Below are 19600 nucleotides of genomic sequence, written 5' to 3'. Positions count from 1 at the left end.
TCTTCCGACTTGAGAGGCGTCGATGTCACAAGAGGATCCGAATTGTGAATACTCTGCATACTGATTGTAGGTTTTGGTGATATTGGTGGAGGTGTAACATTTGATTTAATGGAACGAGATCTCTTTGGTGGTAATGCCGGGGGCAGACTAGAATTATTTGTTGTCTCTATCGAGCTCGGTGTAGTAGTCCCAGAAAAACTAAAAAAACGATTACGTTTCAGAAAACTTTTGACAAAAGAAATAACTCACCAAAAAAAAAAAAAAAAAAAAAAAAAAAAAAAAAGAATATAAATTTTTGATCATCTTTACTTATCTAATATTACTTGCCAAAAATATCTGTATAATAAAAGTGAATAACGATATATAAAAAAAATAAGAATAAATTATGTATCACAGTATACTTTGAACTATCATGTAGAGCAGTCACAGTACGCGTCACAAAAGAACATGATTGAGTTGTAGTGAGAGACATCTCGTGCTGTTGCCACTCTGCTTGCATCGAATTGTAAGCTGCTACAGAATGACGAGTACCGAGCCCCGAGATGAAATCGTTATTACTGTGGGAGCAGTTCCCAAACATCTCCATGTAAGCCATAACTGAAATATATGTATAAGTATATTAACTTTAGAATCTCATGAAAGAGTATCGAAAGAATAATCTTTGTTACTATATATAAATTATTCTGAACAAAAACTGAATTTTTTAATGGCATATATAATACAGTCGATGAATGTAGCAAGCACGATGTATGCTGCAATAAAATATTAAAGCGCACAATGTATGAATTGTGTGGAAACACAAGCGAATATTATTGTGTATTTGTTATCTCGAAAAGCCAAGTGTAAAAAAAAATTAAAAAGTCAAACTCACTGGAATAAGAATGGAACCTTTTAAACAGCATCTTTCGTATCGCTGTATTACACTTTGACTATTGAGCTATTGCACAATGGGAGTAAGTGTGAGCAGTAATTATAAGCTCATCAAAAGTGTCAAGTAAGTTAAGAAGATTTCACACACTAACGATTTTTACGTTTTTAGTCCGTTTGCCTCGACGCAATGATGAAAACTGAGTTTTAACTCTTGATAACCGATGAAGCATAAACCGACTCTCTATTAACGAAAAAGGTCAAATTAATTAGAAAAAGATTGCAATGCCCACGTAAGCTCTGCTCTACTTTTCACTCATTTGTGTTAATAAGCTGCAGAAAACCCACAGAATTTGTTTTATCGTAACATCATGAAAAAATGACTCGATATATATTGGTGTTGTATGTTTCGTAAATTACATGATAAAAATTTAATTTTTAATATAATAAGACGAATAAGTCAAATGTAGAAATAAGTAGCAGTACAAAGTAACTATTATGACACACATATGTATATGTATATATATTTTTTCTATAATTAGTATAATATTTAACATCATATGTGTGAAATCTTTGCAATATTATTCATGATGCGAATTAAAAATAAGTCACAAGTAAGCTGCCAGTATTAATAAAAATTCAAGCTCAATATCAAACACAAAAGATTATATGCTAAAAATATCTGCGATAAAGAGAAAAGGGAATATCAGAAAACATGCCGCAAGAAGCCTGGAATTTAAAATCTGATGTAAATATATGAAACATAGGACATTAACTTAGCGTATAAAAGTGTTCGTTGAAGGGAGGGAAAAGTAGTTGAATTATGTGGGCAGGATCCCACTTACCGGAATATGCCACTGATTGGAACACTGGGGGATATACAAAACATTGTGTCAGTTTTATAATCTACTATGAAAATGTAATATTTGTGTGGAAAAATATCTATGCTACTATTTTCTTTAATATCTACGTGTACATATTGACATAGTAAACTATAGATCGCACATGAACATAAAAAACGTTATAATTGCTTTACAATGTCGTACTCGCGAGGAATATTCGCTAATGCGAAAAATCGCTCAAAAAATTCATTCAGTTAAACCGCTAAAAAATTTCTCAAAATTCATGTATATATCTTAAAATTGAGACAATAAGAGAGAAATAAAATACCAACATCAACACCGTTAGACATTTTGTTGGCTTCCTCCATCTCTCATTGGCAACATTAATAATAATTCGCTAAAAGGATTACTTACTATGCCGCTTTTTTAATGGTAGAGGAGGTGGTTTGTTGGCGTCCGGACTATCCCCGTTACTGGTGTGCAAAGTGCACGTGGATAAATGCTCGTTCTCCGGTACATTGTCATACTGCGACGGCTGCCGTTCCTTTCTTCGTTTGGATCGTTTCTCTGGCAATGCTGGTGGCGCTCCGTTAAAATCGGATGTAGCTGTTGATTCCATTTCCTACGTGAATGAGAGATATAGATCATGTGATTGTGTCGTTTAATGTACAAAGATTCGAGCGAAAAAAATAAACGAAAACAAAAACAATAAACGAAAACGAGATGTAATAACACCCACATTTACCAATTTCTCTAATAATGCTGGGTCCCCGTTTCCAGACACGTTGGTCGTGTTAATAGTACTTTTGGAGCTGGTCATCGTCTTGTGTGCAAAAATAGAGCCGTTACTGTCTGAGGATAATTTGGTTTGGGAGAACGACTGTTGCTGCTGTGCACTAAATGATTGAGAATTATAACTAATGCTGCTCTGTTGCGACGATCTCTTGGACGCGGTGGTGTAACTTTGGGATGAACTTCGTTGAGAATGCATTGAAACGAAGCCCGATTCTTGCGTTTGCGTAGACAATCGCTCCATCTTTCCTTCTATACCTAGAACAAAATAAATACAACTCGAGCTTATTTAGAACAATCTAAAGCAAAGAAAAAAAATGATAGAAATAATGCACAAATCAATGCTTGTCAATGTTTCCTTACGAAAAAACATTTTGACATTTTTCCAACCGAAATTAGATTCATGTGACATTATTTTATATATCTATGATAACGTTATGAAGTGAAAGAGAAAAGAGCAAGATGTTCTGCTCGATCTCGTTGCGTCTTGACCGAAGATCTATAAGATACTATTTAATCATACGGCCAGAAGGTCGATGTCACCCACGCAACTTGTTCCACTAACTATTTCAAGAATTCTTGCATAATTTTAGATCTCGAATATACATTCCTTTCCTTTTCCAATCTTTATAAATGTTTGGAAATATTGAGTTATATATTAAATAAAAAGATTAAGCAACTCTTAATTAAATAATAAAAAAAAAACATGGCGCTCCTCTGTGTGTGTGTGTGCGTGTGTGTGTGTTTGTTTGTTTGTATGTGTGTGTATGTGAACTTTTTTTTTGATAGAAGCATATATGTGTAATTTTAATTGAACAATTTCGCCAATTTGATAATTTTCTTCGATATTAAACTATTTGTATAATGAAGAAAGTACACACCAGTGAATGGACTAAGCATTTCTTGAGGTGTTTGTTGGCCTAACAACATAGTACTTGGTATGCTAGTTTCAGAACCATCCCAGCAATTACAGTTTGATGTACCATTCACTTGCATGCCTACAATGTGATACAGAATATATATTATATTGTGTAATTAACTTATTACTCTTATATGTTAAATATATAGACAAATAAACATATAAATAAACTCAGTTTGATCAGTTTGAAGCTACTTCCATATACAATAATTTTCAGGATATACTTTCGCTAATAATAATAGTTCTTGTCTTGTAAAAATAGCATATATTGATTATGTATATGAAAAGAAATGGTATATTATATATCCGACATTGTACAAAACTCTTGAAATACCTTCATAGTTTATATCGAGCTTCACGTACTTTACACATTTATTATTAACTATGGTATATAAAGCGTGAGAAAATTCTGGATTCATAATTATCGCGGACTTTTTTTTCGATATTAATAAAGCACGTTGATTAATCGTCGATAGAAACACGTTTGTACGGTTCAGACAGACGTTTGATTGTAGACTCAACTCGATGAAAAGATCGAGACACGAGTAAAACATCAAACCAATATGCTGAGTAAGTATTGACCATGAAGCATTCGTCTCACATATATGGGGGAATGCATTTACAATTTTACAACGATCCTATCACTCCGCAGTAATTGAAAGTAAAACGCAATCGCGAAACATTACGATCGACAGATGATATTATATTAATAAGAATAGTGTTGCGCGTGCATTCGAATTGTTTCCTTACATTAAATAATAATACAATATTTTGTCCATGTATAAAATATTAAAAATTATATTTAAACAATATACGATTATCCTTATTAAGGATAAAGTAAAATTTTAATTCGAAACAAACGTTACCTTGAATAGTAGCCATGAGGCTCAAGTCCATACTATCATTCAAAGACTCGTCATTTGGTCCCATTATAGCTCGAATCTCGTCCTCGTCTCGGGAATGATTCAGGGCCGAATCCAAACTACCGGCGGACGCGCTGAGAAGAGACGACGAATCCTCTGGAGATCGACTTCGAAGGGATACTCTATCAAGACTAGATGCCAGAAGACCTTCCGACTCGTCGAGGAGCTGTTGGGTCCTCGTTCTTCTTTTCGGCGGCAACGGAGGAGGTGTACCGGAAGAGCTGTTTTCCTCCGACAAACATACATTTGTTCTACAAGGGATCGTGCAGTTCTACGTTCAACCGCCGACAATGACAAGTGATTTATTATCCTTCTCCCTTATAACAAAAAACGAGTATTACCTGTCGGGCAACGGAGGTTTCGGCGGTGGACTAGAATCCCGCAAGATCGATTCAGAACTATGCGAGCTGCGAACCAAGCTACTGCTCGCTGCCGTTTGCTCCAATATCTGGCGTTCTCTTGGTGTCAAAGGTATATCCGGCAGAGAGTTTCTTTGCGCTAATTCCGACCCGTATCCGGAAGTTCTAACACGTTTAAGTTTTAATAAATTATTTTTTTATGTTATTTATAGTTTCTATCACTGAATTTTTTTCTCAGGAAAAAAAAAACGTTTCAAGCATGACCTATATCGCGATATTGCTTATAAGTCAACGCAGATAAAATACTTCCAGTATACTTCTCCCAGTCTAGTCCTAACAGTTTCATTTCTACATTTTAATGATTTACATTTTAACCTTCTACGATATTAAACAAAATATTATATAATTTTCTGATACATCGCATATAAAAATCGATATCATTTGGAAATTATTTTACGTTATCTTTCTATTAATGGAAACTATTACATAGGAACTATTTTCTCTTTTCATTCGCTATTTCGAGACATACCGCATTGAAATTCCATTTATTTCATTGCTGTAAATTACCTATTACTATTCGCAACAGACGCGGGTTTCTGCTTGTTAGCAATCTTCTCGTGCGCCAGGGCCACTAGATTTTTCACCGCCTCCTCGACCAGCCCGATAACGTGCGTCACGTTCTCGGTGTCCAGAGCGGAGGATTGATCACCATGCAGCAATACATCGTCGCAGAGTTTCAGCAATTGCGCTAACGCTTGGTATACCTGATTCGTAGCGGATCCCAATGTGGAGCTGCAACAATGCCAGAATATAGAATTAGCAGCATAAAAAACATAAATTGATTCTGCTTCGCGCAATTATTTCAATCCAATTATTTATATAATTATGCTTCTTTCTGTCATAAAAAAAAAAAAAACAAAAAACTGCAATGACATGTTTATTACACCAATGTACACCAATAGATGAATACGTTACCCAATAAGCGAAATAAGCTTACCAAATTTCTAAATATTTCTCTAATCTTATTTTGAATGTACCTGATGTGTAAAAAGACTAAAGCCAGACGGAATTGATTATAATCGATTACTATTGGATAAGATTATATTTCCACGATGAAATCAACAATCACCTGTTCTCGTATAGCAAATAGGACTTCAACGCGTTGTGTATCGTGGTAACGGTATCAAGGACGATCGTGCCGTTCCCAGGAAGCATCTCGAGCTTCTTCTTGGACACGACATCCCGAAAGTGGAGCAGCGCCAGCTGGACCTGCCGCACATGGATGTGCAGATCACGTAGGGGATTCTTGTCCAGAGTATTGCCGGGATCGTTGCAGCCCGGGACGCTCTTGTCCCGCGGCGTTCGCGGTGACGAGGGCGAGGCGGCCCTCGTGCCCGTCCCGCTGCCTCCGCCACCGCCGCCCCCGCCGCCCCCGCCGCCGCCACCGCCGCTACCGCTACCGCTACCGGGGGAACGCATGTGAGAGAGCTTCTCCAGAAAGTCCTCCTTGAAGGAGCGCGCACGACGCGCTAGTTTGCCGCCGCGTGCCTTCCCGCTGGAGCGCTCCTCGACTTCTGCATACAAAAGGAAACACATTCGGAAAATTATAGACAAAATCTTACTCTTATATTCTTAATTTTAGAGTCTGCTTACACAATTTGAAAATTTATGTTTTTTTGTTAAAAAATATGCCGGTTAAAATTTTTGTGTTAAATATTTAACACATTCATGTGTTAAATTAACAATTGTCATATTAAAGTTTAATAAGTCTATGCAATATATTTCACGAAGACATGACAAAAATACGAAATACAAAATGTTATACTGAGTTTTATCGCACATGTATTTTATATTTTAAATAAAACTCTTTTTGTATTTTGCATTAGATATGTGTACATACGCCATTCATTCGTACATTATTTTGCTCAAGCCTGTAATTCAATATACTTCATTTGTGAAAATCTTTTATGGTAAAAAACGATATTTTTTATTATTGTAATTTTTTATATCTCTGTTTTAATCAGCGATTCGTACCATACTTGTAAACGAATTTAATTCGGAGATGAAAGATAAAATACATGGAGAGCATAGAGAGAATATCTCCTGTTTATTTATTGTATTTTTTTTTGTATATATAATACGCATATGCGTTTTTTCCCAGGCTAAATGCAGCGCATTTGCGAATGGGATTAAAATCTTGCGCAAACTTTTTTCCATATACATAACTTGGCAATCTAGCGAGCTCTTAAAGCTTTTTAAAACTTTTTATGATATTATACGAAACGATGCGGGATGATTTTCATAATATCTATTGCAACAAATCCCGAAAAATTCAAAAATCTTTTTGAACAAAATCCTTAGATATAAAAAGTATATATCAGCTACCTCGTATGATTTTCTTAATCATCCTATTAAAAAACTTAAGCAAACTCTCTTTTATTTTACCCCTCCTAAAAATTGTCATAGATTTTATTTTTATAATAATTGTGTTGATTGCTATAAAAAAAAAAAAACTTGAATTTTCGTTGGAGTGGCACTTTTAGACATTTACCCAAAATAAATATAGAAACTTGCCACGTGTACACGACGATCGCATAGTTCAACATGATCGTTTATCGTCGTAAGCGACACAACGGAAAAACAATCTTGTCTGCGGGGCTTTTACGATGTACGGGCAATATTTTTCCGGGATAGGTACCACCACACACACATCTGGAACTTTACCGCGGGATGCAGTTACACTGTCAGCCCCCGGTGCACACCATGTGCACGCGACGAGCGACGAGCGTTGCATACCGCCAGGCGCGGGCGCTCCTCCTCAGCTTTTTTTCATCGGGGTGCTAAATGCCAGCCGTGCGCTTGAATTAAAACGAAAACGGGCCGCACCCGCACCCGCACCCGGCAACCGGTGCACCGGACGTGTAATGCGTCTGCGGTGTTATAGAGCTAGATCTAGGTACCCGGAAAACGCCTTCTCCCTCCCCTCTCATCTACTCCCCTGGCAAGGGTACCCAACCTCATGCTTTTTTTTTGCCCGCCTCGCGAATTGACAATCAATAATGTCCCCCCTCTACCCTTTTTCCCGCACGTTATGCACGTAGGATCTTAATGTAGGAGACTTTTAGACTTTCTTCTGAAATTTATCTGGCGACCATGAAGTAGCTAATGAAATATTAGCAGCGAGTGTGTAAAATAGGAAATAGCCTTCTATATCAAACTGCTTACAAGAAAAAAAAAAAAACCATAATATTTCGTTCCGCAAAATTCGATAGTTAAAGATAGCGCGAGATAGTTATTTTCAAGCTGATGCTGTGCGTGAATAATCGTCAATCTTTGAACAGCAGTATTTATAATTGTACACAATATATATAAATTAAATATACATGCAAATTTAATTCTCCAAGCTCTCTCCCGAGCTTCGATAACTTTCTTCGTCGACATCGATCGTCCAGTTTAACTATACGAACTATCGCGGCAATATTTTTCCGCGCTATCATCGTGCTCGATGCATCCCGGGCTATTTCGTCGGGCGCCAAAAGTAATGGAAGCGATAAACACCGTCAGAATGAACTTTGTGAATTTATTACGCCGCATAAATTTCTTCTGGAACTTGGTTGTTTCGCGTCACTTTTCTGGACAAAGAAGGCTTGCAAAAGACTCGAAGGTGCTTAGATGGAGATTACAAGGCGTCGTAAGTTTAAAAAAAGATCTCAGCGACCATAGAATGTAAAAAATGCACGCCGCTAATAGCAGAACGTTACAAGGAGATTATGCTATCATCAGTGTTATGAGAATTGCAGAGTTTCTAACTGCTAAGAGATTCTAACTTGGAACATTAAAAAAATCTTCAACTCTTTATTTTAAGGATGTTTTGGCTGTACAATAGTAGCAAAAAGCTGTCAAAATTAAAAAAAAAAAAAACAAACATATTTCTTACGTTTATACTGTTTGGAAAATGGAATAAATAAATCTGTGGATTGTAGAAAAAAATTAAAAATTAAAGTATCACAAAATAATATGACTTTTAACGTCTTCGTAAAAGAAAATAGTTGTAATTAATATTTTTCCTAATTTATGACAAAAACTTTTGATTGTGAATACCCCTGAAATCAAGTGCAAAAAAAAAAAAAACACGAGTAATTTACAGGGAGATTTTGGGTTACTACTATAAGTATTTTGCTACCATTTTCAATAAATAACTTAAACGAGTGAACGGATCTACAAATCAAGTTTTGCACAAATATTTATTAGAATTTTGTTATTACATGTGAACATTTTTATTTCACTGGCAATGTTTTTCCTTGTCAAATTTGTCAATAAATGCTACAATACGCAATTTTTCATAAAAATCGATACAAACACTTTAAATTCAAATAATTTCTAAACCGTTAAGAAAATTATGCTCAGGATTTGCAGAGATACTCGGAAGAAATATTAGTGGAACAGTCTACAAAATTTTCATGCTTTTGTCAATGTTTTCACATGTAACGCATACATTCTTAAAGAAAATGGCTGTCGAAGATATAATCAGCGAGATGCAGTTTAATGCACTCGCTGCCGTTGGCGTGCTCGCTGCCTGCAGGGGAGATCAGTAGATGCGCGTACATATAGGCCGATAAATCAAGTTCTATTCACGAATTCGGCCTGAAATCTCAATCAGACGTGATTTGCGCCAAAGGCACATTCGACAAGCCGATAGAGATAATGGAGATGAGAACACACAGAGAGGAGAGGAGGGAGAGCGGGGAAAGGTGGAGGTGATGAAACACGCGGTACACAGGAGAGATGCAAATTGCCATGATTGACTGTATTCGACTCCCGCATACGTTATCCGTGGGAATGCGTGGGAGAGAACGCGGTGTAAAATCGGAACGCGATGCGGTTATTTGCAAACCACGACCGACGAAATTATTTTCATCCTATACAATCGGCGCTTATACACGTCTGATATTACGAAATCGTTTCAGTAGGGGACAGATAGCAAGTCATCTGTCATCTGCCATCTGTTATTTGTCATCTATCTCTTCAGCGTCACGTGGCGATCAGCAATTTTCATTTTCACGGCCATTCCTTTACAATAAAAACTATTTTGTCCTTCCGAATAGTTTAGATACTTGCGCTATTCTTTCGCGATATCCGTGTAGAAGTCTAGATGTTGGCAGATGCTCGGTATTTAAAAAAAAATTGAATTCTCAAAACAGAATTATTAACACATTCACTAATAATGATTATGATCTAGTACGAGTTAAAATGAGACGTTTAGTATCATATACACGCTATGATAGTTAACTATCTGTGTTTGTTTTAATAATTAATTATACTAAAAGAATAATAAATACTTTTGATTAACGATAAAAATGTTCACCGCGAATAAATGTCTTCTCAAAATATAAACAATATGATAATTTTTATGTGTATGTTATATTATATAAATCTTACGTAGAAATTATTAAATTCAATAATAGAGTAGTACTATTGATAAACATTAACCAACTTAATGATAAATATAAATTAAGTTAATTAAATAAGTCTATCAAAAATTATCTCCTATCAAGATGTGCGAAAAATTGTTTGCGTATGTGCGTGAACTTGTAGATTAATGTAACATTACATCGATCTGATTGATACATCACGGATCTGTCGTGGCGGGAAGCATTGTTTGACAATGTATTTACCAGCAAAATCGTATTGATTCACGATATAACGACGAGTTCTTGCATAATAGCAAACACAGTGATCAAAACGCAGAACGTGATCAAGTACGCTTAGAGTGCGGGGATATGTGCCCCGCGAAACTTTATGACGATGAAATGATCGCATTTATGAATACCTCTTGCTGATACAAACATTTTGATATTAACGTGTATTATCTATGCGTAAAAACAGCGCTAATGTGTGTAATATTGTATATATATCGTACAATTTTAATGGTGTGTGAAGCTAGCATCTCACATTTCGTGGAAACTCATTAATTGTTGAGAGTTTTGACTTTATTTTTAATAGTTGTAGAGTTCTTGATTGATTAAACAAATAATTCTGGCCATTAGCTTTTAAAACCCATATATTTCATCGCAAATAATGTCATTATATTCCCGATGTACTCGCGATAACATAATCCCTTGAAACTGGATGAAAAATAGGTACAAAATATTTTATAAAAAGAACCTTACATTTTTTTTCAACCTTATAATTCGCTCCAACAACTGCGCCGTTCTAGTCGATATACTCCGTGATATTTTTCTCGATCGCGACAGAAGGGAATAGCTGTTAAAACTGCGTAATAAAGCGAGTACTCGACAGCGCGTCTTTTGATTCACCCCCTTTATCGATCATCGGGTGACTCGGGATGTAAACCCACGGGAACCACGCTTTTAAACGAAACACGCAAGGCTACGGAAAACCTCCCCTTCTCCGAAATCCGATCGAGAATTGCGAAACGAATGCATTCTACCTCGAGCAGTGTGCGCACTTCGAGCAGTGTGCGGCCATTGCGAACTTTGCGATGATGTACGAAAGTGGGTTGTCGGCCTCGGGAATTCCATACACGCCCTTATGGAATTGTACACAAACGCATTCTCTTTCTCTCTCTCTCCCTCTCATGCATTATGCGCCCTGTGCGATTGTGCTCGGTGATGTTGAAGCTCTCGTAGTGAGCGATGAACGGTGGTCGCGTACGATTAAAAGGGAGGACACGCGACGGAAAATTATTGTCGCGCGTCGAGCTGTTCCCTCTCGAGAGCTCGCTGCATCGCCGCGATAACGTCCGAGGAATCATTAATATTGTTCGTGACGATATTCGTAGCCGGAACACCCTATATCTTCTTTGGTTAATTACTCGTCCGACGTCCGAGAGCGTCACCATTGATTATCTTTCCCGACAATGTCTCCCGAATTCATTTTTTTACAGAGTAATAAATATTTAATTCGATTCACGCGTGCGATTCTCGTTTTTCGTAAAACGCTATTGCTTGCATGTTCCACGAGATGAGAAGATGCAATCGAATTATTACCCGGATTAGAGATACGTCGTTCGTGATAAATTACGATTAATGTGTATCACTCTAGATGAATTATTACAGGGACAAGAGTAATTTTCGAAACATATGTGTTACACATTGCGCGCGGATTCGGCTAATCCTTTTAATTTATCGCGATAGTAAATCGAAACGATCTCGCGATTAATCTTGCAGATTAATTACATAGTCTCGTAGACCTAAATTGAGCTTGAAAATCCTAGGATTCCACGTATACGTTTAAAGTTCGGAAGTTTATTATCTTAAAGTGCATGTTTATGTACAATTCCCGCGTAAAATTTTTCACAAAATATATATGCAATTAATGAGAAGATTTCTCATGTTTAAAAATTGCGCGACTAAATAATCTCACGAGACATGATAAACTAGGACGAAAAAAATCATCGATATAGTATAGAAAATTCTACCGAATTTGGATAAAAAGGTAAAGAGATTTCTCGGATCAAAATATTTCCTTCAAAAATAAAAGCAAATAGAGTGGTAGACAAGTTAATCACGTAATCCGATATATACGCGGCCAAGCTGTAGGACAGAAGGTCGGAGGATTCGAATTAATTAACCATTACGAGAGCTAATGATGTCCGTGCAAATGCTAATAGCGTCGAGATTCGCGTTTACACGGTCCTGGCGGGAGTACCGGATGATATTTATATGAACACAGCATTAACTCGGCCAGTAAACAACGGTAACTCGGATATAATTGTTTTATGGAAATCTCGCAGATTTACAGAATATTACATCGATCCTTTCTCCATTCACGGCAAATTAGCCAATGCATACGTGTCTTAACTTAAGGTCCATTTATCCATTTTGCAGTTACATCATGTTACAACGTGTTAAAAAACATACGATACTTTATCCGTCGATATACGGGAATAACGCGGTTTTTTTCGCATGACGTGTCACTCACACATTTGACAAAGTACACTTGTAAAATGTTTTCGGATACTCCATTTTCGATTCTTGAATTAATAAATGACTATTGAAACTTTGATCAATTGTCGAATCCATTTCCAATGGAAATGTATTTTAAATTGCATTATTAAATTGTATCGATATAATGTATTTTAATGATGCAAAGCGAAAAAGAAAGCGCGTTTCATAAATCTGCTTTCTGAAAAGCAGTGTTCTCTAATATAAAAAGAAGCTCGTTTAATTTCAGTGAAACATAGGATTCACTTAAATTACATATATTTTTATAATTATTTAGTAACAAAAAAAAAAAAAAAAAAAAAAAAAAAAAATATTGTCGCAGCATCCTATAAACTTACTCTCTTAATCCTTTAACCAAAAAAAATTTATAATTGTTCACATTTTTAATGTCAAAGTTCAACATAGTTGATGATATTCATGACTTTCTCCATATATAATTATATTTCAAAGGTTTTAAAACGCGATTATGCGCGTGACCAGATATTGAAATCATCTGCGTCTACCCATCCAAGACACAATATATAGTTATTCCATAATTATCAAGTCTGCCAACAATTTCGTGTGTTACTCTCAGGGATGAGCGATTCCGCGTTAACGGTTCCACTTGGCGAAAAAATGAGGAGCGCGTGCAGAGGTCGGCTTTCGGTCGGATTCGTTGATTACACGCAAACGGTTCGTTAAAGCTTTTAATGATTCGTTCGTGGGATTCAGCGGATGAGCGACGCGCAATCAAAGCGAATGAGAGATGGTTTTTTTTTTTATTTATTTTTTTATTTTTTTTCCTCGTGAATTTCAGTCGAGTCACGATATTCGACCTTCGTCGGCGCGCACATTGAAGAGCTCTCGAAATGTTTAATCTATGGTTACGAGCACATAGATTTCCGCTAATCGGAATAATGAGAAAAGTTCGCGTGAATATGAGAAACGTCCGAAATGTCGGCTATTTAAGACCCCTCTATATATAAAACAACAGTCTTCTATTTCAAATACCTATCATATAGTTTGTGTGAGGGAGAAATAACGATTTCGATAATATCTCGAAAATGTGAAATTTGTGAGAGAAAGATTAAACATAACTGGTATAAAGAGCAGCGTATAAAGAATTAGAGAAATCTATAGCGAATCGAAAAATAAAATACAATACACTTTTTTTGAATTTATATTTATTATATTAAAATTATAAAATAAAAAAGCAACATTTTTTAGAAAAATTTGATTTCTAGATTTAGATGTATATTATAATTTCGCAAAAAATTTTTTTAAATCTTTTCCGTTAACCAAATATGACAAATTTAAGAATAAAAAAATTCCTACTTTTTATTTTAGATAATATATTGAATCTTGACTTGAATCATGCAGACGCGCATAGTTATTGAGAACGTCATTATTATTCTTTTGTTCTAATATTTTTTACAAATTTTCAATTAGAGATTATTATTAAAAAAATATTTATTTAACAAAAAGCATTTATCTATCTGTTTACAATTAAAATCGTTCACAAATTTTACACGATATTAAAATTATTGACTCCACGAGTCAAAAATGAATCATTACGGATTTTACACGCACAGCTATGTAAATAAAGATATCTCTAAGTGAATAAATAAAAATAGAAAATTAAGTTTGAGACTTATTAATTACGATACACTCGTACATTTGGTAGAAAAATCGTAGAGTTTCTCACTCCTCACGTAAATCCAACCAATGATGGTTGCAATGATCAGATTCGGAGTCGCGATTTGCGAAAACGTAAGATTTTTATCGTTGTTTGTGTCAGTTCCAACAAAACTCAATTCGTAACTTGACACGTAAAATTAGGAGGCGCGAGAGAAACGCGCGGATGGTAATCCGTCAAAATTGATGGTGGAATATTAAGAATCGCGTGAAAAAGTAATTTCCAGACGAGCGATTAAGAAAGTGCCGAACCCGATGAATGATTGCTGACGTAATAAAGGACGAAAATCTCCCACTTCACGGCGGGGAAAATTGATATTGCCCCGCCGGAGCGGCAAGGGAGGCGACGAAAATTGATATTAACTATCCAGGAGAGAGTGCAGGGGCATTAAAGGATCTCGCGGATGACGGACACACCCGTAGCATGGAGGCCACTTTGCTCGAGTAAAGCTAATAATTGCCTCCTGAAAATTGATTATCCGCGAGTTCGTTAACGGCGGCGGTAACAGCCGCTCTGTGAACTAATTGATCCCAGATTATTGACGGGAGCGGAATGTAATCGCGGGTGGTGAATCTGCATGCTCGTAAAAAATTCGAGGGATGAAGACGATCCCGTATGAATATGAGAAAACGCGGCTAGAATGCGGTCCAAATTGCTAAAGCTAGTAATGTAATCCGCGGAAATACACACACACACACGCGCGCGCGCGCAAAGTATTAAACAAATTCGGCAAAATATAGAATGAGGGTGTAACTTTAAGGTATTTGAATAAGTATATGACACACAAGTAAATTAAAGATATAATTAGATTAAAATTAAATATTTTGTTCTATAAAAGGTTATATATGTATAATCCTTATTTACAATAAATGTTTATTGTAATGAATCAGTATTATACTAATAAGCTGATAGTTATTTTATATATAATATAAATTATAAATGTGTGTGTATAATTTATATTAATATATAGTGACAATTATATGTAATTTGTGGATTGTCTACATAAGAAATAGGACAGTTATACGTTTGATTGGCAAGCTTATACCTATGACTAAAGAAAGTAGATAATTTATGTGATGCGTGTCCATCGCATCATTATATATAACAGGCAACGTAATACGATGCTGTTATCGCGGTTTGCGGTTATCGGTTGTGCACCTAATGCGATTTTACAGCGAGTAGCACATTACACCTAATACGTATTTTACGGATGTCCGGCCAAACCAAATCAGTGCTCGTCCTAATCCAACCGAAATGGCCTGATAATTGTTGGCGAAATCGATGATGCCGTTACAGCAGTAATAAATAAACATTTTGTAATATTGTAATATGCGAAAGAAATATATATCATACGTGACTGATACTGTGAATGTAAAAATTTACATGCATTTTAATATCCTAAAAGTAAATTTAAGATTGTCACTATATCTTTCGAAAAATTGTCAAATATATTTATTGGAATTTTATTTCATTATTAATTCTTTGCCTTTATTCTCTCTCTTTTCTCATTCCTTTTTTTTCAAATATTCTATCTATCACTGACAATTTATTATTCATAAACATTACAATTAATGTATAATTCAAGTCGTGTACGATTTAAAAATAAAAATCGTTCAAGCATGCCACTTTGAAACTGTCTATCCTCTAGAGAAGGCACAGAGAATAGAAAGATATTTATATGTTAGACTCGCGTAACCGCCTTTAAACTTTTCATATATCGATTTTTTTATTTCCGTCCTCCACTTCTCTCGATACGACAATAGAATGAATGGCTTTTCTTTCACCTCTTTTTTTCTATCTCAGGTCATTAAATTATCCTCCGACGAGCACCATTTCGACACGCCATTCAACTCCGGCTATTGCGAATATATTTCCGTATGCGCAAAGTCAAATTTCCGACGTCCGGCCGATTAGAACGAACAGTTCATGTATATATACATCTATGCATCCCGGGCGCGACCCGGGCGAATTAATTTTCCGGGAGATACACGCGCGTGTGTATCTCCCGCAGAGCTCGCGCAGTTCGCACGGCCGCGCGTTCCACGACACGAGACCCACCCCGAAATAACCACCGGGAGGTTGTTGCACTGTTCCGCGATATATGGACCGTGAATATACGTCCGCGGATTCCGAAAAAATGCGGTGGATGAGTCGAACAAGTCCTTCTTTCGCGGCGCTTGTTTCGGCCGATATTTATGTAAAACACAATCCGAGATAAAATAACGCTCGCGACGGTCTCTTAATTCTGCTGAACAATATTGCGGCTGTACTCAAACGAAATAGTTTGATATCGCGACTAAGTATATATACACTGTAAAAAAAATGGAAATTACACCATCCGCGAATGTGGTATTAACCCTTAATCCCTTTTACTCTCCACTCTCGGGGACATCGTACGTATCGCGTTGAATTTCAAAGTTCTCGCATGATTTAATTAACTGGAATAGGACGGAAACAACCTGTATTTCATGTAACAGAAAAAAAAAAAAAAAAAAAAAAAAAAACTGACTGAAACTTCAGACAGTGTCTGCAGCTTTTTTGCGAACACACTGTCTGTGAATTTTCAGATATACTCTTCCAAACTTTCAGAAAAACGACTCTGATGATTAAGACAGATTGTCCAAAATTTCTTTCAGGCATCCAGATCTTCAGACAAAAATATGTCCAAAATTTAAAAAAATTTTTTACAGTGTGTACAAAAATGTAATTTTTCTCATTAAAAGAATTATGTAAAAAATATTGTTATAGATATAAATATATAATATGTGTCGGGAGATGTATTTGACAGATTACATCATTAATTTCTTTATAATATTAATCGATAATTAATATTTTTTACCATTAAGAGAGATAAATTTAGACAAAGATTTGAAATAAAATTAAATTTTTTAAACATAGAATAGAACAATATAATTCCTGTATTACTTTGACGTAATTATTAAGATAATATTATTCTTTTGCACGTGATATGATAAGAAATGTCTGAAATATGTTATCGGTCAAGTGATATATAACAGCCAATAATCTATGCAGACTGAACATCGCGAAATATCGCTGCAGAAAATCACGAAATCTCGTCACGTACTCGGGATCATTGTGCTATGCCGCTAAGTATTTGCAGTTGCGCGTGAATCAGACTTTAAAGTCCAGTCCTTTAGATAGAGAGCAGCGATGAGGGATATGAAGGAGCATACTCGGAGCTTAAAGAGCTTTCGAAATAGCTTAAACGCCGAAAGAGGATTATTCCAAGATGGTTGCTTCGGACAACCAACTAAATTTAGTAAGCGAGGCCGAAACCGGCAGCCAAAATACGACGAAACTCTGCGAAAGACTCGAATGGAGAAAGGATTTCTCGGTTTGGAAATAATAATTACGTCACGCCATTATTAAATACAATTGTAGACCGTAATAATTAGTGCTATATACGTATATCGAATGATAAAATTGTTTACATGATAGTAAACATATCTATCATTTAACAGATATATAAAAAGAATAAATTTATATAATAAAGAAAAAGACGCCCCATAGTCATCTGTGTTACAAGCCTAATAAAATATACATTTTATTGGAATCATATCTTTATCAAGACTGTAAAAAAATCGATTGAAATTTCAGATAAAACGTCTGCAGTTTTTCTGCAGACACACTATCTATATTTTCAGACAGAATGCTGTCTAAATTTTCAGACACATTCTTCTGAACTTTCAAAAAGACGACTCTGATAATTAACAAGACAGATTGTCTAAAATTTCTTTTAGACACCCACATCTGAAAATTCAGACAAAAATGTATCTGAGTTTTGTAGAAAATTTTTCACGGTGGAGCTTTCAATTGAATAGAAACTTATCTTGTACCTCTCATATCGGAAAAATTCATATTTCTCTCGCGTGCAAAGTAGATGTAACGATAAGATCTTTGCGAACGCTTTCACGGTTAATTAACATTCGGCGAGCGAGCATCCCGAGAAGATAACGTGGAAACGCGCACTGATCGCCGTGCTTTCTCGAGAGAGGCGACCATTTCGTGCATTTCGCTTGCGACGATGCAATTACGGGGCTTTAACGTCCGTGGAATACTGCGAGCCGCTTCCAGCTGGGAATTTCATGGTCCGACGATGATATTAGTGGGCACCGGTCGGTGGCAGGGGCGCGGTAATGTCGTTTCCCCCGAATTAAGAGGGAGAGAATCGATGTTCAGTCGCATAGTCTCTCTTAATGGCAGTCGTGCTCTCTCAAACTTGGTAAAGCTATCGAAGATTTACCGGAAGCATCGATAAAAATGTGACTCTTGATAAGAATCACGACATTTAATGCTTATTGCGGTTGTACATGCGAATGGGAAAGACTCGGCTATGAAATTAGATTTAATCTAATCTAATCTTAATTGAAAGAGCTTTACGAAAAGAATATTCAATTATACAACATTTCGAATAAATAATAACGCCGCGAGGAGGAATCCTATCGATGTTAATAAGCATAAAAATGTAAAAAATTTCCTACTTTATTGGAAGTTTAATAACAATTGGAATAAAGTATATTTTATTAGATTCTTGCCCCCCCCCCTCCCCTGCCTCCCGCAACAAATATCTCTGCCATATATTCTCTAATTTTTTTATTAGTTTTCTCGCACCACATCTCTATTTATTCCATGTATTTGATTTTTGTAATTATATTTTTTGTATAATATTTGTAAAAAGTAATATGCGTGGAGATAAAGAAATAATTGACAACAAATCCACTTTCTAGACTAAAATCGACGATGAAACAACTGCATTTGTTGCCGAATATTATTATCGCATCGATTCGCGATTATATCTCCTATTTTCTTCTTAAGATGTTAAGTGCGCCAGCAGTGTCCTCGACAGGACAAGCTTTACTTTCGACCATCACGGAGAAGCCAGTAATGGAAAAGTAATTAAAGAAAAATAATGAAAGCCGCTTTGTGCAACTATATTTTCGCGATGAGACTTGTTCTCCGAACTTACTACGCGAAAATCATTGTCACGAAATTAATTGCGAGTATGGTCTAATGGAAAAGTAAGAGTTTTAATGCGACAAATAATGAAATCAATTCAATTTATAGGACAAGTTCGTCGCTAACATCGAACTTCTGTGTGTGTGTGTGTGTGTGTGTGTGTTTCGGCGCGGAAAATCAAATTACGAGATCTCATAATAACGCGATACAGATAAAAGCGTGTCGAGAGATAGAAAGAGAGAGGGAGGGGGGGGGGAGAGACAGGAAGGGATCGAACAA

The 19600-nt window shown here is 36.0% G+C and overlaps 1 protein-coding gene across 5 annotated transcripts in view; it reads right to left on the bottom strand.

Annotated features, from left to right (window-relative positions):
- Positions 1-19600, bottom strand: part of LOC115242191 (guanine nucleotide-releasing factor 2) — a 60988-nt gene that overhangs the window by 2144 nt on the left and 39244 nt on the right. For 4 of the 5 annotated variants that reach the window (XM_029818290.1, XM_029818287.1, XM_029818288.1 and 1 more), the window contains exons 2-11: positions 5832-6276; positions 5270-5494; positions 4685-4867; positions 4287-4594; positions 3383-3499; positions 2449-2759; positions 2124-2331; positions 1713-1736; positions 402-597; positions 1-198 (exon numbers count right to left, since the gene is read on the bottom strand). The exon at positions 1-198 is cut by the window's left edge. In XM_029818290.1, coding sequence (XP_029674150.1) covers positions 1-198; positions 402-597; positions 1713-1736; positions 2124-2331; positions 2449-2759; positions 3383-3499; positions 4287-4594; positions 4685-4867; positions 5270-5494; positions 5832-6276 — 2215 coding nt within the window. The remainder of the gene's footprint in view (positions 199-401; positions 598-1712; positions 1737-2123; positions 2332-2448; positions 2760-3382; positions 3500-4286; positions 4595-4684; positions 4868-5269; positions 5495-5831; positions 6277-19600) is intronic. The other variant, XM_029818289.1, reaches the window with a different exon arrangement.

The sequence above is a fragment of the Formica exsecta genome, unplaced genomic scaffold (assembly GCF_003651465.1).
Source record: "Formica exsecta isolate Colony F162 unplaced genomic scaffold, ASM365146v1 scaffold579, whole genome shotgun sequence".
Taxonomy (NCBI): domain Eukaryota; kingdom Metazoa; phylum Arthropoda; class Insecta; order Hymenoptera; family Formicidae; genus Formica; species Formica exsecta.
Note: the sequence above shows the minus strand (reverse complement) of the source record. Positions and strands in the feature narration are given on the sequence as shown.